The sequence below is a fragment of the Rosa rugosa genome, chromosome 2 (assembly GCF_958449725.1).
Source record: "Rosa rugosa chromosome 2, drRosRugo1.1, whole genome shotgun sequence".
Lineage (NCBI taxonomy): Eukaryota > Viridiplantae > Streptophyta > Magnoliopsida > Rosales > Rosaceae > Rosa > Rosa rugosa.
The window spans coordinates 26,098,465-26,121,418 of NC_084821.1; the positions used below are offsets into that span (position 1 = coordinate 26,098,465).

A 22,954-nucleotide genomic window follows, 5' to 3' on the forward strand; every position below is an offset into this window, starting at 1 on the left:
TAACAATCAAATAAAAAAGGACTAAATTCAGTTTGCCCCCTTCAACTTTGGGACAAACATCAGTTTGGTCCCTTACTTTTTTTTTTAATCATGATGGTCCTTGCACTTCTATTTTCCATCACGCAAGTCCAAAATTCAAATTTGGCTCGAAAGGTGACGTCATATGCTGAGCTGGACCAGACATCCGGACCCACTTTTCAGATTTTAAATCGCTAATAAGGGCAAAATAGACATTTCTAATTTAATTTAATTTCTTTTTTCTTTTTTCTCTCTATTTTCTCTCTCTTTAGCTTCACTTTGCCTCTCTCTTGCCGCACGGCCTCTCTCTCTCTTCCCGACCTCTCTTCTTCTTCTCTTACTCTGCCATCACCGGAGACCACCACCTCCAGCCACCAACCCGTAAAGCTTAAGCACCTGGTTATCTGCAAAATTGAAAGCCCTCTCCATGCTGCTCAAGCACCTCTCCACCGGATAATCCCCATAACTCCCACAAGGCTTGCAACCCACAAATTGGGTCACAAACGACCACCTCTCATCCCCCAAACCCGGATGGTACTTCTCTATCATCTCCTCATACCGATCCACCAATCCAGCCCAATATCTATGCAAGTAATACGAATTCTCCACAAAAACCTTCTCCATCCACATATCCTTGTGCGACAGCAACAAGTATATCAATGCAGACTGATCATCCGCCTCAAATGCCGGCCTCCCCTTCAAATTCACCATCAAAACCTTCTCGGCCTCCTCTCGTATCGGCCCCTTGGGACCCATCGGAGCCCAAGCATCAAGCAAATCCAAAGACCACTGGCAATTCCTAAACAGAAAACTCCCAGTATTCAAAGCAATCCAAGACTTCTGATCAAACAGCAAATCCGGGTAGGCTTACCGTTCACCAAGCTCGGAAACTCCGGGTTCGACTGAAGCCACCGCCTTCTCTCCATGTCCCAATTTCCGATCTTGGGTCCGAGCGTGTACGTCACGTTCGGGTTACTGATCTGGGTGCCGTTGATGAACTCATCCGGGTCGTTGGGGTCACTGTCGGACCGGATCTCGGCCAGGATCCGATTCGTCTCCTCGATTAAGTTCTGGTTCACGGCGTCGGCCTCGGAGTCGGGAGAAGGCGGAGGCGGCGGTGCTCATGGCTGGAGGTGGTGGTCTCCGTTGATGGCAGAGTAAGAGAAGAAGAAGAGAGGTCGGGAAGAGAGCGAGAGGCCGTGCGGCAAGAGAGAGAGGCAAAGTGAAGCTAAAGAGAGAAAATAGAGAGAAAAGAAAAAAAAATTAGAAATTAGATAATAAAAGAAAAAAAAATTAAATTAAATTAGAAACGTCTATTTTGCCCTTATTAGTGATTTAAAATCTGAAAAGTGAGCCCGGATGTCTGGTCCAGCTCAGCATATGACGTCACCTTTCAAGCCAAATTTGAATTTTGGACTTGCGTGATGGAAAATATAAGTGCAAGGACCATCATGATTAAAAAAAAAAAGGTCACAGGCCAAACTGATTTTTGCCCCAAAGTTTAAGGGGGCAAACTGAATTTAATCCAATAAAAAAATATAAACATATCAAAACAATGTTTCAAAACAGAGTAACACCGAAAGTGTACAAATTTAAAGAAAACATATCAACATAAGTCATCAAAGAAAATAAGAATGAATTCAAGAAGTTTGCAAGAAAGTTCAAGTGAAGTTCAGTAGTCTGTTTTTATGAATTGGAAACTCTCTTATTCAAATGAAAAGATGGATGAGTTGATCGACACGATAAACTTGAATGAAGAAATAAAGGCACAATTCTTTTTGAATATGTTTTAAGTTATATGAGTCATTTAGTGAAAAATTTTGATTTTCAGTCAGTATTTGCCACTTTTGAAATTTTTAGAGAGATTAACAATCAAAACGAAGGGTCGGAGTTTTGGGAGAGAATTGTTTGTTATCACTGGAGAATCAAAGTCTGAGAATAGAGAGTGGTTCACGGAGAGATTTAATAATTCTCCTGATGCTAAGATATTAGAGTTTATATGAGAAAAAAAATGCAATCAAATAAAATAAGCATTCAATGAAACTACATGATCATATTTTTAGGTTTATATCTCAGAGGAAGACACGCCAACACAGACAACTTGAAGAATCTATTCAATTCTCACTATTCAATGAAAATCAGTTATCCTAGAAAGTTAATATTCATAATGAAGGAAATATGACCAACTGTACTTGGTTAAAAATTCTTCACTTGAGCAAAACATTTGAATTAAAGAAGATGACTGAGACAAAATAAACACAAACAAAACAAACCACATTCCAATATTACTAATGTTCTCATGATTGAAATTCGTATCAACCAAATTTCACAGAGGGTGAAAGTATTGCAGTAACTAAGGGAATTTTTGACCCACAAAATTTCAAATCTATAGTCATTAATTGAATTAATGTGCCCTGTGATTCTTTTCCTTATAATCCATGATCTCTATTTTTTTTAATGGTCTTAAGATGATCTTTTCATCAATCAATTTCTAATATAAGGAGATATGAAAACAAGAAACTGACTAACCGACTCATAATTCAGACTCATTGAAAAAACTAAAATCAAAATGGTATGAGCAGTATTAAAAAAAAATTATAAAGAAAAATACCAGATGTGATCCAAATCCAGTGAAACTTAGCTGCAATACTGTGTGTAAAAAAACAAAAGTTAGCAATACCAAGACTCTTCAAAAATACACTAAACACAGAAAACTGAAAACACCTAATAAATTTCAGAAAAGAACCAATGTTAGCTCCATAGATAAAAGTTTTTACCTGAAAGTTCACTCTCCTCTGACACACAGGAGATGAAGTTACTGTTCGCTTCTCTGTTGTTGCTAATTGATTTGGACTTTTGAAACAGAGCTGAGGCTGCACAAAGTAGCTTTAAAAATGAAATTTGACTTGTATCACATGAATAGGAATTCTTGATAATAGGATTGATATATTGCAGACCGCGAACAAATACAAATGTCACAATTCCTCGATGATCAAAAGGATACAAAATAGCAAACTATGTACATATATCACAAACACCCAGACACGTAGCTGACATTCCCATAAAAGCTCAAAGTTTATGTTTTAATTATCAAACTTTATCATCACTTTTTGAATTTAATCAACATTATCACATTTATTTTACAGTATGTTGCTCTGATGTGATGAGTAATGGGTTCAATAAACTGTTGCTCTATGTAAGCTGCAACATGATCTGAATTCAAGTACATTGTAGAACGCATAGAAACTATAACACCATAAAATTAAAAGAACAATCCATTATCTTTTCACGTAATACGATTTTACCTCACTTTGAGATGACATAACAGAAAGCTAGATAAACTAACTTCTAAACTCTTCTGCAATAATAAACTACAGAGTCTAATTTTGTTAAAATTTTATATCATATTGACCTTTGTGTCAAAAAGACCTTTGCGATGGTCAATTTCCAGGATATTCTTTCTCTCAGAAAGTTGAAAAATGTAAATCAAAGAATGCATTTAACCAGTAAAACCAGCATACTATTGATTCATTGAATACTTCTTTACTTCCTGAACTGGTATGATTGGAAAGAAAATATAATTTGTGAAAATTTAAAATCAAACTATGTACAGCTTGAGATGCTTAAGGTGTATCGGATGTGAAATCACTTGTAGGATTTAGTTTCGCCGCTCTTCTACCTTAAGTTGTATCAAATTTTATCTCATATTGCTAGTTATTCCCAGTTAATAAAGTGTTGAAGGGTATAACAAAACAAAAACATGCTTTTCTATAATCATCTCTAAAAGCCATGTATGTGGTTCACTAAAAAATTGAAGATCTTTTTCATCAGTAAAAATGATAAGCTTCCAAAACAAACAGAATGATTATACAGAATTTCAATTGATAAACCAAATTCGAGTTTTTCTTTGTGATTGAAAGCATCTGTTTTTCGATTTACAAAGAGTATTCAAACTTGAATTCAGTTGAAATAAGAGATTCACAGTTCATCAGATGCGTAACTTGAGGAAAAAAAGTGAAAGACAGCGATTGATGATGCTAACCCTGTAGACTGATGTTGATCGCAGGTCTCAAACAGTGCAAGAGCTGTAGTCGGTCTAAGTCGACACTTTCCGAACAAACTGGTGAGTCAATGCTACATTTTATATAGTCCGGGTAAATGGTAGAAGCGTAAATTGCCAGAAAACTCAGATAAAGGTCTAGAATGTGATAAAGATGACAAATCCAGATATTTTTGAAACAATCTGGAAAGTGAGGTTAAACCTTTTTTTTTTTTTTTTTTTGGAATGTGAAACTTGTTTCAAATTGTCTAGATTTTGTACCAAAATTTCAAAGTAGATTGAGAATTTGAAAGAGATTGAAACGTTCATGTTGTTTGCTATTGTTTTGAAGACTTTTTTTTTGTTTGCTTGTGTTGACCAAAACTATAAAAGACTAAAGTAATTATTTATAGGTCTTTCTAAATGTACTCAGCAAAATTCTAAGTGTACCCAGCTAATTATTTATATCCAATAATATCTAATTAAATGCAGATAAATTTTCTAAAATACCCTCATCTACACAAAACAAACCCAGCAACTTCTTATTCCCTTTCTCTTCTCATAAATTAGAAACCGCATTTTGGGTTTCAAGATTCGTGTTCCGGTAGGAATTGCATTTTGGGTTTCAAGATTCGTGTTCCGGTAGGAATTGCTTCAGTTTGAGACATATTTGATGAGTTTTTTGTTCAATTAATCATCTAAGCAAAATAAAAGAACAAATTATTATTAGAGGGAAGAGAAAATTTTTTCAAGAGTTGAGAAAGGTGCGAATCATCTTCAAACTGAATGAGAAATCATCTCAATGGAATTGATTTGTTGTCTCTACCACCAAGATCAAGAAGTAGTATTCATTGAATAATGGATTCCACAAGAAGAAACTAATTAATTAAGACTTCTCTCCCTATAAATCAATCCTTAGACGTTGCTGCTGGGTATAGAAAGAAAAACCCAATATTTGCTGGGTGTTTGGCGATGGGGCAATGATGGAAAAATTAATTGAGTTTATTATATATTTTTAATTTAAAAACAATTGCTGGGTATATACTTAGATTTTTGCTGGGTACATTTAGAAACACCCTTATTTATTTTGTCACATAAAGTGTATCAAATTTTAGTGTAGAGTTCAAGTTTCAAAGGAAGTGAGAGTTTGGTTGCTATATGTGACTGTTTTAGTTTAAATATACCAAATTTTGAGCTAGTGTCTAATTTTTCTAAATAAATGTTACGTTTTTGTTTTTTTTTTTCCCTTATGTTTGTCATTTGTTAGTGAAAAGTAGTTATTTGTTTATTTATTTTCAAGTTGAATAAAATCGAAACGACTATATCTTTTTTTTTTTTTTAGAAAAAGATAAATAATCATTCAATCAACCAGAAATCATACATTAGGGGGGACATGAACCAAAACCCCAAGAAAACGCGGTTACAGATACCATCAGGCGAATGGGCCTAAACTCTAACCACCATACGCCCATTTTCAAGGCTACTTTGACCATATGAACCCGAAAGTGCCAGTAAAACCTCGTAGTCAACCGCAAAGAAGACAACATCCTCTTCAACACCGTGTCTAAAGGGACCAGACCACGTGTAAAGGATCGCTCGTCAGCGAATCGACAACAAAGGTAAACCAGAATTGAACCAAATCGTCGTCATCCTCGGGAATGACACCATTTACATGGCATAACACTTAGACATGATCCTATCTCAAAGGAGTAGGAACCCAACCCTAGCTCAGACAAGTAGGGACTTATTAGAACTAAACTAACCAGAACTAAACTAACCAAAAATAAAACCCTAAATAAAACCAAACGACCGCCTCCATGAACCACATCTCGCCGCCGAGTAGACAACCCCGATCCTTCGATAATCCCCATAGCCAAAACTGGATGGTCGGTGATCAAACCCCCTCTACCAGATCTAAGCCGTGCTGGACCCTAAACCAATCCACCCTCGCCTCCGTAATTCCACCCATGCTGGATCGATCCAACTCTCCGCCGCCAGACTCCCACGATCACCATCACACTCCCCCACAATCCACCACAGCCCAGATCTGACACACCCTTATCACACCATCGGGGCAAATCACATACCCTTCTTTCCAGCCGTGGAGATCCCCTCCCCTATTGATCAAAAACCAGCGCAGCCCAACTAGAAACATCTAGCCATGACCGCAGACTAATCCTTAACCAAATCAGGAGGCCAAACTGAAGAATCGCCGCCACCACCCTGACGAGAGAGACACCACGAACAACCAACCCTCCTACGAGACCTCCACACCACCGGGGAACAACCATATCCCGTCTGGCAGCAACCCCAGCACCACAGCGCGGCCAAAGACCAACGCCAGAGTGAAGGCGACGCGAGACGAGAACCGTCAAAACCAGGAAAACCAAGTTTTTCCTAGAGAGAGAGAGAGAGCATCTCGGCGAGAGATATCGAACTTAGATACCCCCAATCTTAGATACTAGAAAAAGAGAAAATGATTAAGTCGAAACCACTATATCTTTGATTGGGTTAAGACACAATGTAATACAAATTTCTATTTATAAATTTTTTAATACATCTTTGTAATCTATATTTTTAGTATATTTATTTGGCATATCGTTGTTGTTATTTATTAAAAGTTTTAATCCATTTCTTGATGTAACTCTTGAAAGTGAAACATAAAATTATTCATGAGTAAAAACAGGTTCTAGTAGATATATGCCAACTTGATTTAGCAATTGACCTTCACTTTTTAATAATCATAACATGATCTTCTTGAAATTGTCGTCTTTTAAAAATAAACTGTAACAAAAAAATTTTGAAAATTAAAAGGTGCGATAACTTTGCTCTGCAACGGTTATCACGACCAGTTTTCACGCCTGTCGTGCTTGGAGTTTCGTCTATTTCTATGGTTCAGTCAGGCGGCGCGTCCCTGTGACGTTGTCGTCGGACTCGTAGAGGTAGTAGGTTTTGTTTGGCAGCCCACAAGTGGAGGTCGGAATTGAAGTAGCGAAGGGGACCAGAAGGTCCGATGGTGGAGCAAGGTGTTTCGGCGGCAACTTCTGCAACCACCAAGACGGGTCACCGGGACCGCCAATCCCCTCTTCCCCGATGTATGGGGGCCTGGTGGTGGGATACGATCCGGATCCATTTCGTCTTCTCCGGTCTTCATGTTTCATCGTCGGCGTTCACAGGTGGCGGGTTTTGTTGGTGGCCTGGTCCGGCCACTGGTGCCGGTCGCTGTTCGTCGACGGTGTGCTTCGTCGGCAGTGCTCCGTCTCAAAGGACATGAGCGGGAGGCAGACGCCGAGTCCGGGTCGGTGGCAGTGCTCCGTCCTTAGGGATTGGGCCTCTCATGGGGCTCTGGGCTTGTTGGGCGAGTTTGGGCCTCTCCTATAGGTTTGGGCCTTTACTTGTGGTTCTGTCCTAGGTATTATGTTTTCCTTTTCTTAGGTTTCATTAATAGGTGTATTTTATTTACAATAAATCCTTTCCAAGTCTTGGTAAGGACATGTGGGCTTTGTCCCGGCTTGCATTTTAGGTGTGCCTTGTCTGCCCTAGTGAGGAGGCGTGTTGTTGTTGACTGGACGCAACCTCCTAGTGACACAATGAAACAGAGTGCCATTGGTCTTCGTTCCGATTAGCAACATTGTGCGACAGCTGATTTTATTTGTCAACTAATGATCCTCTTTGTGAGAGTGATCTTGCCGGTCTGTCATAAAGCAAATGCAGTTGGCAGAGGTGCAACCATTGCTATTTATTGTATGTTAGGATACCTTCTGTTTCATTAATAAAGGCTTAAGAACAGCCGCACCGGCCCTTCTTCAAAAAAATAAAAAAATAAACTGTAACAACCCCCTAGGTATCATAGTGATAATGCTTATATATTGGTAGATCTCACATGCAGTACTTGAAAAGTAAGACAAAAAAAAACAGAGTTTTTCTATTGGAACCTCCAAATTTACTCACTTGACCTCTATGCTTTTTACACCTCTTATCAAATCTTCAAATACTAAATTTACTCACTAAACCTCACTAAATTTCCTCAAATAACATCACTCATATAATTTGCAAACAAATTATTATCTTTAAAATAAAAAATTTAGTCATTTCAATTATTTAATCACTCTATAAATCTTAACTAAATATACATTTCTTAATCAAACTTGAGTTTCAAAAACTTATGGCTAATCAATAAGAAAATGCCATAAACTATTATGTTTTTTTTAAAAAAAAAAAAATTCTATTTTAGCTGTGCAAAAAAAAAAATAGAGGAAATCATTTATTTTTATTCTCAAAAAAAAAAAAATCATTCGTTTTTTAATGTTTTTATTTCTGTATTTTTTGTTACCACATGATTAATTATTTAAATATTTTTAGTGTCTTTTTTTTTTTTTTTGCAAATATAATGGATTGACTTAGATTTAGGTCATAAATCATAAGAGGATTTATTTTGTTTTCCCTCACCAATATGCGTTCAACATATATATCATACATTTTTATGTTACATGATCTTAATCTTATTTTTAATTCTTATTAAATATATATGAATGCTTTAATGAGTATGTAGTGAAATTGAAAAATGAAAATAGATAAGGAATACAATCTAATATTATTGAATTGGAAAGTCTACATAAAATAAATATAATATTTTTTTAGTATAATTATTGTCCTTAATAATCATTTTATAGTATGTTATATATCTATACTATTATTAAGAGAAGAGGCTTTGTTAGCCAAAACTGAAAATTTTGACAGATTTAACCCTGAAAGATTAAAAAACTTTTAGAATAAATTAAATCACAAGGATAAATATGACAATTATAAAATAGATTTTGTTAATAAAATTAAAAAGAAATTAACCCACAACTCCCACTTTTCTCTCACTATTTTCTCTCTGCAATAACTGTTTTATTTCATTTATTTTTTTATTTTAAAAAGAAAAAGCTATTACACATGCAGAGCATATATGAAGAAGGCTAGTGTCATTTAATAATTCATTTGAAAGTGAGGTCAAGTGAGCAAATTTGGAGGTCCCTATAGAAACTCTCAAAAAAAAAAAAAACTACTCCGAAAGTAAAGAAAACAAAAAATGCAGAGGAAGAGCAAAAGAATCGACCGTAAAATCAAATCTAGGGTTTCCTCAGCAGCAGCAGAAACCGTAGGCAACATCGAAGAACTCCTCACACAGATCCTTGTGTGGGTGCCAGCTCGATCCTTGTTCCGTTTCAAGTGCGTCTCCAAGAATTGGCTCTCTCTTATCTCCTCTCTTATTTCCAACCCCTAATTCTCTCGTCGACACACACACACCCTCCGAAATTCTAACCCTAGAGTTTCTGCTTTCTTCTCCAGAACAACCCACGACAAGTATTTCAACTCCATCTCTCTAATCAGTAAACATGAAATCCCTAATCCCTTCAAAACTCTTAACGAACAAGTTTCAGAAGGCCTCGACATTCTTCAGTCCTGCAATGGTCTCTTCCTCTGCAACCCTAAAGATAGAGGCAGTTCTATATTTGGTGAACGAGGAAAATATCGAAAAATATATATATGTGTTCAATCCCACAACCAACAAATTCTTTGCTCTTTCTCTTCCAAAGTCACACGGAAAAAAAAGAAAGATGTTTTCTACGTTATGCTTTGGCTTTTGACCCTTCCAAATCACCTCATTACAAGGTGATCGTTGTAAGTAACACCTTCAACGACGATGGCATGCATCACCAAATAGACATATATTCGTCCGAGACTCAAGATTGGAAGCTTCTTGATGTTCCTCTCGTCTCCTCCGACAACTCTCGCAGCTGGGACTTTGACTGCAGGAGCAGGAATTGTGCAGTATACTCCAATGGTGCAATTCATTGGATACGAAGGAAAAAAAGGTTCGAGAGTGTTGGTGAAAAACTTTGGATATCAAGAGATGTAAGTGATGTGTTACACTACTTTGACATAGGTGAAGAAAGTCTGCGAATCACCATACCTAGTCTTCCTGTGCAAGGAATCGGTAACAAACAATTTCACCACAATCAGACTACCAAAGTCAACCATATAAATTTCCTGCTAACCAATTACTCAAGTTTCAAATCATCTTTACCAATTACCTTTTTACCACACAGTACAAAACACCAAGTAGCAAAAAATGTCCAAAGCAACCAACTTTATCCACAAAAACTAAATCTTTACAAGACCCAATAACGCATATGCAACAGAAATGAATAAGGAGTTTAGGGTTGAGAACAACCTTGGGAGCGACGGTGGCGGACTGGTGGCGGGCTGGCGGCCTTGACGATTAGGCAGCTGAAGGAGCGATTCGGTGACATTGCAGTCTGCAGCTGAAGAACCAAACTTGTTGTTTAAGGGTCTAAACCCTTCGAATGAGGCCAAGCTCCTGGCCGAGATAGCACAACAATTGCCAATTGATAAGGAGACGGAGAGAATGCTGCATATCAGATTTCCAGAGCAAGAGAATTTGATGTCTTGATGTCTTCATCTCTGAGAGAAGTGGAGAAGGGCAGAGAAGGCGAAAGGAGGAGGACAACTGGAGGAGAGTGCCGAACTGGGCAGATCGAATAGCCCGAAGTTGTTTTCTGCTCTGGAGTCGGGAGAGTAGGGTACTTTGGGTGGCTTCAAAAATGTATACATAATACATCTAATTTTTTTTTAGCCCCAAAAATCTCGGACGGGCTGGAGCCCGCCCAAGCTTCTACTTGGATCCGCCAGTGCCACCAATCTCATTCCGATCAAACTCTACAACCCAACTGTTTCCCAATCAGCTCGGAAATTCGCCGCTAAACCACTCCCCTCTTGTTTTCACAGCCTACTTCTCTCTCTCCCACTCAAATCCCACTTTCTCTCTCCACATCAAGCCTCAATTTGGAAACTTTTCACTGAAAATTACCATTTTTTAACTTTTCACTGAAAACTACCATTTTTTCAAACTCTGAGGTTTTTGGGTCTTGCTCAAAATGGTGATTTGGATTTTGGGTTTGGTTGAAATGGTGGTTTTTGATGGCCAAGTTGACAAAAACCAGAAGTGAAGAAGAAGAATAGTGATGGAAAAGAAAAATGGCCGCTGGCGTGGAGAACAAGAATTGGGGTTTCGGGTCGATCTGGATTGGTTCGCTGACGTGGCGCTACTGATGCAGCAGAATACGATGATCATTAAAAGGAAAAAGAAAAAAGAAATTAAAAAGGAAAAAAGAAAAATAAAAAAAGGAAAAAATAAATTAAAAAGAAAAAAGAAAAAAAAAAATAAAATGGAAAAAGGAAAAAAAGAAAAATAAAAGGAAAAAGAAATTAAAAAGGAAAAAGAAAAAAGAAACAAGAAAAAAAAAGAAATTAAAAAGGAAAAAGAAATAAAAAAGAAAATGGAAAAAGGAAAAAAAGAAAAATAAAAGGAAAAAGAAAAAAAAAGAGATTAAAAAGGAAAAAGAAAAAACAAACAAGAAAAAAAAGAAATTAAAAAGGAAAAAGAAAAAAGAAAAAAAGAAATTAAAATGGAAAAAGGAAAAAAAAAAAAAAAAAAAAAGGGACAATGATAAAAAAGGTCATTTTAAAGTGTCTTATTATAATCTAGATACCACAAATGTCCCTATGATAATTAAGGTCACCTATTAACAATCTGCCACTAAGCTTAATTTTAATTACCAAAGCTGCCACCGGCAACTCCCTATCTCGCTCAAACCCGTCTGAACCCTTATCAACTGCTCTCTCTCTCTCTCTCGCTTGCTTATTCTTCTTCTCCTCCTCCACACAGACACTACCTTGAGAGAGTGTGAATAGCGAAGAATGACGCGTCGTTGAGGATCGGTGTATGAGTTCTTGAAGTGGTGATGACTCGCCGTTAATCTGATCGCTCCAGATCGTTCAGGTCGATCCGGCGACGTTGAAATTAAACGCCTCGTGGACGCCACCGCGATCCACCCCCTCATCACTGTAAGTTCTGATTTTTCAGTTTTTCAATATTATTAATCAATTTTTGTTTCGAATTTTCACATGCTAGAATGTATCTATGTGCTTCTGTTTGGTAGATTACTTGCTTTGTTGCCTGAGAATTTGGAGAAGAAACTCGAGTGTGAAGCCTCTTCTTTTGTTGCTTTGATATCTGGTTATTGATTCTTTTCAAGCTTGTCAATTTGGGTAACTATCACATAAACCCATTTCAAATTTCTTACCTTTTCTCTTTTGATTATGGTTCTTCGATGTGAATGCAGGTGTGGATACGCCGATTACACAGGCCCTGTTCACTTACCTGCTTTTGGGTGCTAATTCTCACATGGATCATCCTTGGCGCTCGATATTCCCTATGGCAATTGTTTGGTGCAGCCTTCTGTGTGGTTGGGCTTGGCATAGTGCTCCTCTCTTATGCAGGGGTGGCTGGTAGAGGTGACTTTCTGTCTTCGGCCTTCTGGACTAATCTTAAATTTTGTTTAATGATCAGGAAGACTAGAGTTTGAGTGTCATGAATTGATAATTCTCTTCAAAATGATCTCCGATTAGTGAAGTATTTCTAGGTCTAAAGAACTCACACAGAATAACAAGTTTATAATAAATAAAAAAATCCAAAAGAGAGAGAGAGAGAGATCTATCACGAGTCATATAAGTTATGTAGAACCTTGTACGTGGTTATTTTTTATTCATCCTTCAGGTGGTTCACAACCTCTTCTTGGAGTTGGAATTAGAGTTTGTATACTGCTATATTATGCAAGAAGTTCCATGGATTAGCTTAATGAAGAAAAGCATTATTTTTATTGGACTTCGGTGGTTGTAATAATTTGTTTATTATGCTAGCTGCAACCAGTGGAGGAACCAATCAAAAAGAACATAAGCAATTGCCTTCTTTTGAAGGTAGTACTCCGTACTCCCGCCATTTTGTTCTTTTGCAGAGAATTGGGGCTTTTTTAGTTGCTTAGCTTGCAGTATTTTGTTCTTTCCTAGAGTGTCAAGGCTTTTTTAGCTACGTAGCTTGTGGTTAATTTTATTGCTTTATAGCTTTTGCATTACTAGTTATACTAATTATGACATTCGTAAACCTACCTGAAATTCAACCAACCACTTATTTATTTTTCAACCAAATACCAATTATGCGTTGTTATATGCAGCATTAGTGAGGTCACTGGCCAGATCACTGTTAACATCAAGTCACTGCTCATGTCATAATCATGAACATGTCTTTGACCATGTCACTATTGTCAAAATCACTGATGATCTTCTCATTTTCACAATTTTGTACAGAATATACAAACATGACACATGGGCCGGGGTAAAAGAAAACAGAGGGAAGAAAGTGAAGAAGAGGATAATGAAGAAGAAACATACCCAATTGTAAACTCTAGCTTACTAAATTTGTATATTTTTATGGTGTCACTTTTATGTTTAGTTTTCCTTAATGAAACATTATTTTTATAGACCTTTTGCAGCAGTTCAAGTTTTAGGCATATTCTGAATTGACCAAGTCACTGTAATTATTTTTATATCTATGTCACTGTTATGCATATGTTACTGGCCAAGTCACTGGCCAGACCCGTAATTAGTGAGGTCACTGTTAACCTCAAGTAACTGACTATGTCACTAACCATGCAAGTCTCATTGCATGTCACTGACAATGTCACTGTTATACACATGTTATTGACTAAGTCAGTGCCATGTCATTGGCTAGCCCAGGTCCATAGTAAGGCCACTAGCATTGTTAACCTCAAATCATTGGTTAACCTCAAAGTCGATAGCCAAGTCATTAATCAAGTCACTGGCATGTCACTGACCAGGTAACTGTTAGGCTCATGTCTCTATTATGAACATGTCACTGGCCAGGTCACTGGTCATATCTAATATTGATCACAAGTCGATAGCCAAGTCAATAGCCAAGTCATTAACCAAGTCACTGACATGTCACTGACCAAGTAACTGTTAACCTCATGTCTCTGTTATGAACATGTCACTGGCCAGGTCACTGGTCATATCTAATGTTGATCACAAGTTGATAGCCAAGTCATTAACCAAGTCACTGGCATGTTACTGACTAAGTCACTGACCAGGTAACTGTTAACCTCATGTCTCTGTTATGAACATGTCACTGGCCAGGTCACTGGTCATATCTAATGTTGATCACAAGTCGATAGCCAAGTCATTAACCAAGTCACTGGCATGTCACTGACCAGGTACCTGTTAACCTCATGTCTCTGTTATGAACATGTCACTGGCCAGGTCACTGGTCATATCTAATGTTGATCACAAGTTGATAGCCAAGTCATTAACCAAGTCACTGGCATGCCACTGACTAAGTCACTGACCAGGTAACTGTTAACCTCATGTCTCTGTTATGAACATGTCACTGGCCAGGTCACTGATCATGTAACTGTCAAAGTCATTGATGATCTTCTAAGAACCTTGTTGTATTGTCTAACCATTAGACTATGAACCTCTTCTAAGAATTTCTCACCTAAAGTTGGACAAATACTGCAAGGCATATGTTCTAACAGCTGCATTACATTCATTATACGTCAAACAAAAAAGTATATAACCACCAACAAAATTATGGTGTTTTCTCTCTTTATTCCATTTATAAAAATGCACTTGAGATACAAAAGTATTAGTAATACAGCATCACTTTATTCCACCTCATGCAGATATGGCAGCTTCCACTGTAGACTTATGAGCTTTTGCCTTCTCAAAGTTAGTGGTTGCATCTTGCCTGCTTTTCACATCAACAGACTCTTTAGCTGAAGCATCTCCTTCCAGAGACTGAGTGTTTTTATTTTATCTAATTCTCCACATGACTTTTCCCAATCTACGAGTGATTTAAGCACATTCACAAGACACTGGCAAGGTCAAGGAAAAAGAGGTCATCCAGCAACCTGTGCTACCATCAATGAATATATAGCAGCAAGAGAGCATATGATGAACTAGCCAAAACTAAGAAAGGAGTAAATCATTAAACTTACCAGAAGAGATGAACCCTTTATTGAAGTAGTCTGGGACGCAACAGCCATATTAGATCTGCATTTTGCATCCCTTGAGATATTCTGGATAGAGTTGTAACCAAATGAAGAGTCAGAATACCTTGCAGTATTAGATGTACAATAATACCATATTTGGAAAGTATGAAGAACATCAAAAAAATTATTAGAGCACCTCAGAGCAATGTTGAATGTTCTTCATGGATGACTAACTTATATAGATGAAAACAAATTAGTAATTAGTTTGGATGCAGAGGTACAAAAAGAATTATAAGGTTTGTAAATATACAAACAATATTCTTAGAAGAAAGTGTCTAACCGTAATTCGCTGTCCCAGAAATTCTTTTTCTAGCTTCTTCTTTTTTTGGTGTTCAATGTATTCACTATAATCAAAAGGCTCTACCAAAGCTTTTGCCTGCCAGAAAATATGCAATAAGGATTGAAGCATTAGACTACCGAACTAATACCTTATTGAAGCAGTTGAAATATCATTTTTGAATAACACTTATCCTTAGTGCCAGAAATGTATACTAAGGATAGTATTTACCTGGTGAGATAACCTTCCTGTGAACAACAATATACCTTAGTGTTTTTACCTGTCCACTCCCTCAACCTTAAATCAATAAATAATGTAGCATGGTTGATCTAAAGAAAAATATTTTAAGATGATGAGATAACCTTCCTGTTCTTCCTATATACAGTGGTTCATATCTTAATTAAAGCACACAACAAAATAATATCTAGATCTTAAAATATATAGAAAAGACACATAAATAGAGCCCTTACCTGTCAACAAAGAATCCTCAAATATAGTCAAAATTAATTTATGCAAATAAAGTGAGGGGAAGGTGAAAGAAGCTATTCTGTGACTGATACATACACAATAAGCCATTAGTAACCAATCTGGCACTTGCGTAGTAAGTAATGGAATTACAGTTCATAACTTGATTAAAGTTCTATAGCAAAGGTTAACTTAGATGTAAAAGCTACAGTCAAATGAAGTCCATTTGACCACTTACAGAGCTATGATTTGAACATGCTAAGTATCTCAGGAACATAATCCAATATTGTGCTGACTACATTGAACCCTAAATAAGAATTTGAAGGGTTAGGAAATCCTCGTCTTCAAAGTGACTTCATTGTTATCTTCCTTCATGCCCATCTGCAGACCAAGTTTCAAAATTCATATAGGAGGCTTCAAGTTGCTTAAATAACTCAACAATTAGAAGACAGTGTACAAAAACACAAACCATAGGGTTCGGAAAACCAGTAAAGCATCACGTTGAACTATGGTCATACTCTCCAGGTCAGTCCCTCTTTTAAAATTGCGCATCAGTTAGAAGCATTACAAATAAATGTGAAAGACTGGGTTTGTTAGGAATGCAAAAGAGAGATCTCAACGTATAATATCATATCCAAACCTGGTGATCTTTTTGCCATCTTCATGATGCACAGCTTTGTGATTGGCTCCCACATTCATGGCCATTGAGCATTTGTTTGAACTTTATTCCTTCCAAAAATATATGGCTCCTACATTATGTGTACAATAGCCTAGGGTTTACAAACACTTCACATTAAGTTCCTGAACTACATACATAAACTGCAGGCATTAATAATCGGCACGCAAACACAAACACAAACCTCATAAGCATTCACAAAAGTTTCCATAGACTGAAGTAAGCTATGTATCCCTTCAGCTCTTTTTGCTTGTTCTCCAGCATAGTATTATCATTCTGAATGTAACTAACCTTCACCAAACCAAAACAAACACAATCAGAAACCGAAAAACAGAGTCAATCTACAATTGAGGTCACTACTATTTCTCACAAGCATCTCATCAAACACCTTATCTGCATAAAAATCTATGCCTAATTAATTCGGCCTGAAATTCCTGCAACCTCCGGCCATATTCTTCATCGAATTGCTTCATCGAAGTGTTCATGATTCAAAACTACTCAAACCAAAGAAAATCGCATGACGCTAAATCATCTAGACAAATTCTTCCAGATCAAACATGTTGCTTCATTTTCCGCTTTCACAGTTTCACAGAGAAGTTACCAATAATCATACAAAACACAAAGGAACAGCGAGAATAGTAAAAACGAAAACGAAAATTTCCGATGCGATTGAAGAAAGGATAAGAAGCACTCACAGATTACCGATAATGCAAAAACCAAAGCTCTGAATTTTCAGCTTACCGCTCAATCATCTACCACGACTTTGCACACCAGCGAGGTCGAGTTTCGGTCGCCGTCCGACTGCAGGAACGAGAACACTTGCTCCATTTTCAACATTTTTCCAAGCTCGAAATCGATTTCAACTCCAAACAACGTCGTCCTGCTCCGGATGCGAAGCGAGGGCAGAGAAACAAAGAAGAAGAAGAAGAAGAAGCACGCCATTGGAGAGAGAGAGAGACAGAGAGAGACAGAGAGAGTTGGGATAAAAAAAAGCTCAGATCAAAATTGAATCAAGGTTTTAGGTTTTGATCAGATAATCGTCTTCTATCTTTTGAATTTCTAATCGGAGCTCTATTTGGGATTTCTGATCAAAACGAAGAAGATTTGAGCTATGAGATTCTTCAATATAAAGTTATAAACGTGTATCAGGGTTTAAGGGTAGAATCGGAATCAAAAAAATGGAAAACTAACTTTTCTTAACATTACCTCATTATTCATAAGGACTAAATTAATATTATTAACAATTCATAATGGACTATTTTATCAAGTGGGAAACTATGTGATCTTTTTATCATTTCACACTCTAATATGACCTTTTCCATCATTTCCCTAATAAAAAAAGGAAAAATGAAATTAAAAAGGAAAAAGAAAAAAGAAAAAAAAGAAATTAAAAAGGAAAAAGAAAAAAAGGAAAAAAATAAATTAAAAAGGAAAAAAAAAAAAAACTGAGGGGTATATTGGACATTTCACCCAAGACCAATTCCTAATTTCCCGCGGAAAGGATCTATTAGACGGAAATTGAGACCTCAGGGACTTTTCAGATTAAATTGGAATGTCAGGGACTGAAACGATGAGAGAGGCATAGTACAGGGACTAAACAGACTTTAGCCCATTAGTTATTATATATGTTTTTCTACTTTGTTAAATTTCAGTAAGTAGTCCATATTGGATCCAAAGACACAACTTGTTGGTTGGACTAGTTTTTGAATTTCTTGTATGGTACAAATTAATTATGTATCATTTTGAACCATTAAATGAATTATTATTTTTATGGCCGTCATTATTTGAAACTATTTTCAATTTGACACAAATGTTTAGATGACATTATTGAAATGCTATAATAAGTGTACAGAGACAATGACAAAACGCTATTAAAAGAAGAATGATAGCATTCCTTAAATGTTATGGTAGTTATCTAAAAGCAATTATATTTATGACAACAGCAGTTTATAAATGCTATGAATAATAAGCTAATAGCATTTCAAAAATGCTATGGAAAGTATTTTTATAGCAATTCAGAAATGCTATGAAAAACTAATTTGTAGCGTTTTGTAAACGCTATCTAAAGCAACAAACCTACCATAGCGGGGGCTGTCATAGCGTTATCTATAACGCTATGACATGATACTATAGCGTTTTTTGGCCGCTATAGATGACTGTTTGTGGTGTAGTGTATATTTTATCACAATCTCAACACGCCCCCGCACGTGTGGCATTTTCTCAAGCCATACACGTGGACAAGTTATATTAGGTGACGGTGAGCACGTGTGGCCATTGCTAAAACCAAACACGTGGGTAACCCGCTTTAATACCATGATAAAGTAATATGGGGTTCACATCCAAAACCAATTAGCAATGGATGGAGTGGCCCAAACCCTTATAAACCCATAAGCAAAGTTATATTTTTTCAATGTGGGAGTTATATTTTATCACATTCTCAACATTCCTTTCTTCAGGGTCTCAATGACCGTTTGGATGGACCAGAGGTTCTAGAAAAAACGAAACAGATCATTGATCAAACTGACCATGTCATCCACAAGCACAACGTACCAACAAAATGATTGACGGAAGAAAAGAACAAATGAACTAGACTGCAACAATGTCTAACCAATTTAATATGGAGAAAATTTTATCAAAGCTTTTCATATTGAAGACAGATACCATATAAACATGCCTCTTTTTTGATCTATAAATCATAATTGAAACTACATACTGAGCTTCAGTGTATTGCTTCAAAACAGAGACGAATCATGGGCTCTCAGAGATGGGGTTTACTGAAGAAGGCATATATACAAGAAGAAGCAGGAGCTCACAAGGATAGGGGCCTAAAAACAACTAACTCGCATACAATTAATGCAGACTGAATGCAGAGAGTGGTGTGAATGTTGATAATGAAAATTTTCAAGTACTGAGGAAGCTTAGGTTTATGGAAATAATGAATCTTACTTTCTTCCACTCTCTTCTCTCATCTCATAATTCACTGATTGATAGCTAGGCAATTCTTTCTCAGTTTTTCTCACCAGCCTTTCTTCTTCTTTCAATGGCAACAGAAATCAGTAAATTTGGAAGAGTGGACAGTAAAATTCAACTACAATACTCAATAATGTAACCATCCCGCATCAACCTCTTCTGAATTCAAGAAACTTGTCAGATGAATATCACTGTAGCTATTTGGTGAATGGTATGTAAATCTCCACTTGATAACTCTTCCAAGTAGCCAAAGAGGAGACAGCCTGCATTTTCCCTGTATTGTACTTTGTGGCACTACTTTCCATCAGAAGACACAGAAATCAGGCAATGAATATAACAATCAATCTGGACATATGCAAGTTGCAATATCTAAACTTCAAATTAATTACCAACCTAATAGTAATCAAAGAACTGGTATAATGAGGAAGTGGAGCCTAGTTTATGCCTATTTCGATGAACTCTCAAAGTAATACAATGGCCAAACAAAGAAAGAGGTGTTTTCAAACCATCTGTACATATATACACCGTGCAACACGAAAGCATTAGATTGGAGACGACCAGATCAATAAATTAAATTTTAATACCATAGAGCACGAATTCATTCATCTTTAACAAAACAAACACTACCAATTCTTAAATGAGTTCAATGACACTGACAGAAAAGACAACTTTCTCAGCAACCAGAGAGAATAACCTTGTGATAAAAACAAAAAAGAAGAAATCAAAACCTGGCTGTCCCAGTTTGGGACTCAAATTGAGGCTGGAAAGGAATGGCTTAGGAGCTGAGCAACCTGTTAAAATTTAACAAAAATCAACAATAAAAAAAAAAAAAAAAACCGCAAAACTGAAATGACAATTGAATTTTAATTGTTTCTTTTGGTACCATGGAGGCCAAAGGCCAAAACAAATGGACTAAAAGAAGAAGCCAACCCTAATGTCTAGCAACTTTCTTAGGTCTAGCATTGCCAACAATGTCATCTTGAATAGCTTCAGACACCAGAGCTGGAGGTCTTTGGGAAGATGTAAATCCCATTTGAATTGGAAACATTGCTTTTCCCTAACAAGTCTGCAACCATATATATTCTTTTTCTGTGCAGATATTTGACTTGGGCAACGTCAAAATTACTGTTGAAAGTATTGCACATTGAAACATCTAAAATAATCTACATCAATCTAGAGAAGTCTAAAGCAATCAAGTTAAGTCTAAGAGTTGCTAGAGTAATCTAGAATATGATCTAAAATGATCATATTAGCCAGTGGAAGAAGTTTCTACACTCATCATGTAAGTAAGTGTAGGAAGTCTCTAGAACTATCATGTAATTGTGGTAAGGTTCTAGATTAATCATGGAAATGTAATTAAGGTCTAAAATATCTAACAATTCTAGGAAAGTCTAGAATGATCCATCAAGGTCTATAAATATGTGATGTACCCGTGTAATCAAGAAAAAGGAAGAACAAGTAAGAACAAGAAGAAAGTTAAGCAATACTTTGAAAGTTTCAGTTAAGCAATACAATTGAAAGTTTCAAAGTATTGCTATCATTCCCTCCTCTACTTCTTGATGCAGAACGGATAGCAGATGGCAGCCCAATTTGAAGAACAGTTGGATCATGCTAAAGGAGGAAAACGAAAAGTGACTAGTAGACACGAAACAGCTCGGTGTCCGATTGGGACGTGCCTTACCTTTCCGGAAAGGGAATCGCGCCAGAAACAAGACTCATAGCTATGCCATGAGCTGTGGCATTTTTCGGGCTCGTTTAGGGCCTCAAAACTGCATTTTTGTATTTTTCGGAGTTTTGGTTTTCCTAGTTATTTTTGGGTTGTTTTCGTTTTTACCCATGGGCTTTAGGGTTTCATTGTTAGTCGCCCTAGGGTTACTTTTCTCTTATTTATGCAGCCGCAAGCGACTGCAGAACCTATCTTTCATCTTTTATTAATAAAAATAGAGAATTTTCTCTTTTATCTCTGGTGGACTCTAGAACCCTTTTGTTAGGTTTATTGCTGATAAACCTAGTTATCACTCCGACTGCGTCACTTCTCCTCAAAATCATATCCTCCTAACATATTTTTCCTAATTAATAACATCTTCTCCCAACTTCTAGCTCCTAAACACATTGTCATAGCCCACTACTTCCAAAGCTTCCGCACCAAATTCCAACAGTGGAATCAAAGTCACAAATTCTAACAATTACCTATCAGCTGCCTGCAATTCAAGTCAAAGTAACCAAAGGATGGAGGTCTGATTCATCTTCAAGTTGATTACTGCTTAAGCTAGAGGTCAACTTTAACCCATAATACATACCCCAGGCTGCAGCTTGTAAGACTTCACCAAAGGCAATATTGCACATAAATTTATGCCTCGTATTAATCCAGCTACCAAATCCATCTCTGATGACTCCATCAATACTAAGTTTGAAATGCCCAGGACGAAGAGACCATGTCAATCTGACATTCTTCTGGGTTGGAATTCAGCAGTTACCCTTGGATGGCCTCAGAAATGTTATCAAGAGATACATAAATCAGGTTGAGAAAATCCTTTACATCTATTGTCACGCCCCGGATTTTGAATGATAAATTCAAATCCGAAACCTGAATAATTACAATTACAAAATCCAAATCTCGAAACTTCGAGTTCATTATTACAATTCACTCTCACAATATATTATAAAGCTCAAATGAGCATAACACACCTCACAACTTACAATTGTTGTAAAACTCTAACAATTGCTCTAACCGCGCGATCACCGTCCTGGTTCTCCTGTCCTGTAGGATTACCCGCTACACAATTTGAATAGTGTACCGGGAGTTGCAACAACACAAAACCCGGTAAGCTTTTTACAGCCAGTATGAGTAAACAAGAAAGAACTGTTGATTTATTAGATTTCAAGACTACCACAAACCCACGTTACTTTCTCACTCTCATATATATATATAGCCACTTATGAGTTACTCTCAATTTAGCTCATAAGATCACTCACTCTCATATATATATATAGACACTTATGAGTTACTCTCAATTTAGCTCATAAGATCACTCACTCTCATATATATATATAGACACTTATGAGTTACTCTCAAATTCGCTCATAAGATTTCCCAACATTTGGTAGACAGACTCATATATATATATAGACCCTTATGAGTTACTCTCAATTTCCCTCATAAGGTTACCATATATATATTGACACTTATGAGTTACTCTCAATTTCACTCATAAGTTCACTCCACATTTGGCAGACAGACTAGAGCTCTAACTGAACGTAACCACTCGTCCGGCCACAGACGTGATTACGATTTAATACTATTAATAACCACCAGCCCGGTACGAGAGCGTGATTCACTAATAGATGCCATGGTCACCTCGTGACCTAGTGATCTCCACAGATCACAACAATTTATTGTTCCTCAACAATAAAACTCAACACCTCTCACAATATATTGTTTCTCAACAATAAACTCAATACCTCTCACAATATATTGTTTCTCAACAATAAACTCAACACAACTCCAACAATACATATTATTTCACGTAATAATA

The 22,954-nt window shown here is 36.7% G+C and overlaps 1 protein-coding gene and 1 long non-coding RNA gene across 2 annotated transcripts; one reads left to right on the plus strand and one right to left on the minus strand.

The window, feature by feature from the left end:
- Positions 1 to 366: 366 nt before the first annotated feature.
- Positions 367 to 9,898, minus strand: LOC133730590 (probable xyloglucan 6-xylosyltransferase 3). Its single transcript, XM_062158151.1, has 2 exons — positions 9,736 to 9,898; positions 367 to 884 (listed from the first exon to the last, which is right to left on the minus strand). Exons 1-2 carry the CDS (start codon positions 9,896 to 9,898, stop codon positions 367 to 369), a joined length of 681 nt encoding a protein of 226 aa, XP_062014135.1.
- Positions 9,899 to 11,825: 1,927 nt separating this feature from the next.
- LOC133730168 (uncharacterized) lies at positions 11,826 to 12,960 on the plus strand. Its single transcript, XR_009856652.1, has 3 exons — positions 11,826 to 11,971; positions 12,250 to 12,421; positions 12,827 to 12,960. It is a non-coding gene; the product is annotated as an uncharacterized LOC133730168 (long non-coding RNA).
- Positions 12,961 to 22,954: the final 9,994 nt, after the last annotated feature.

What these genes read in the sequence shown, in the direction of transcription:
- LOC133730590 (XM_062158151.1), bottom strand. Translation starts at nt 9,898, where the DNA reads ATGAATTGCACCATTGGAGTATACTGCACAATTCCTGCTCCTGCAGTC. An exon ending in GCATGCCATCGTCGTTGAAG is followed by an intron (nt 885 to 9,735) that starts GTGTTACTTACA and finishes GTGAACGGTAAG; the next exon opens with CCTACCCGGATTTGCTGTTT.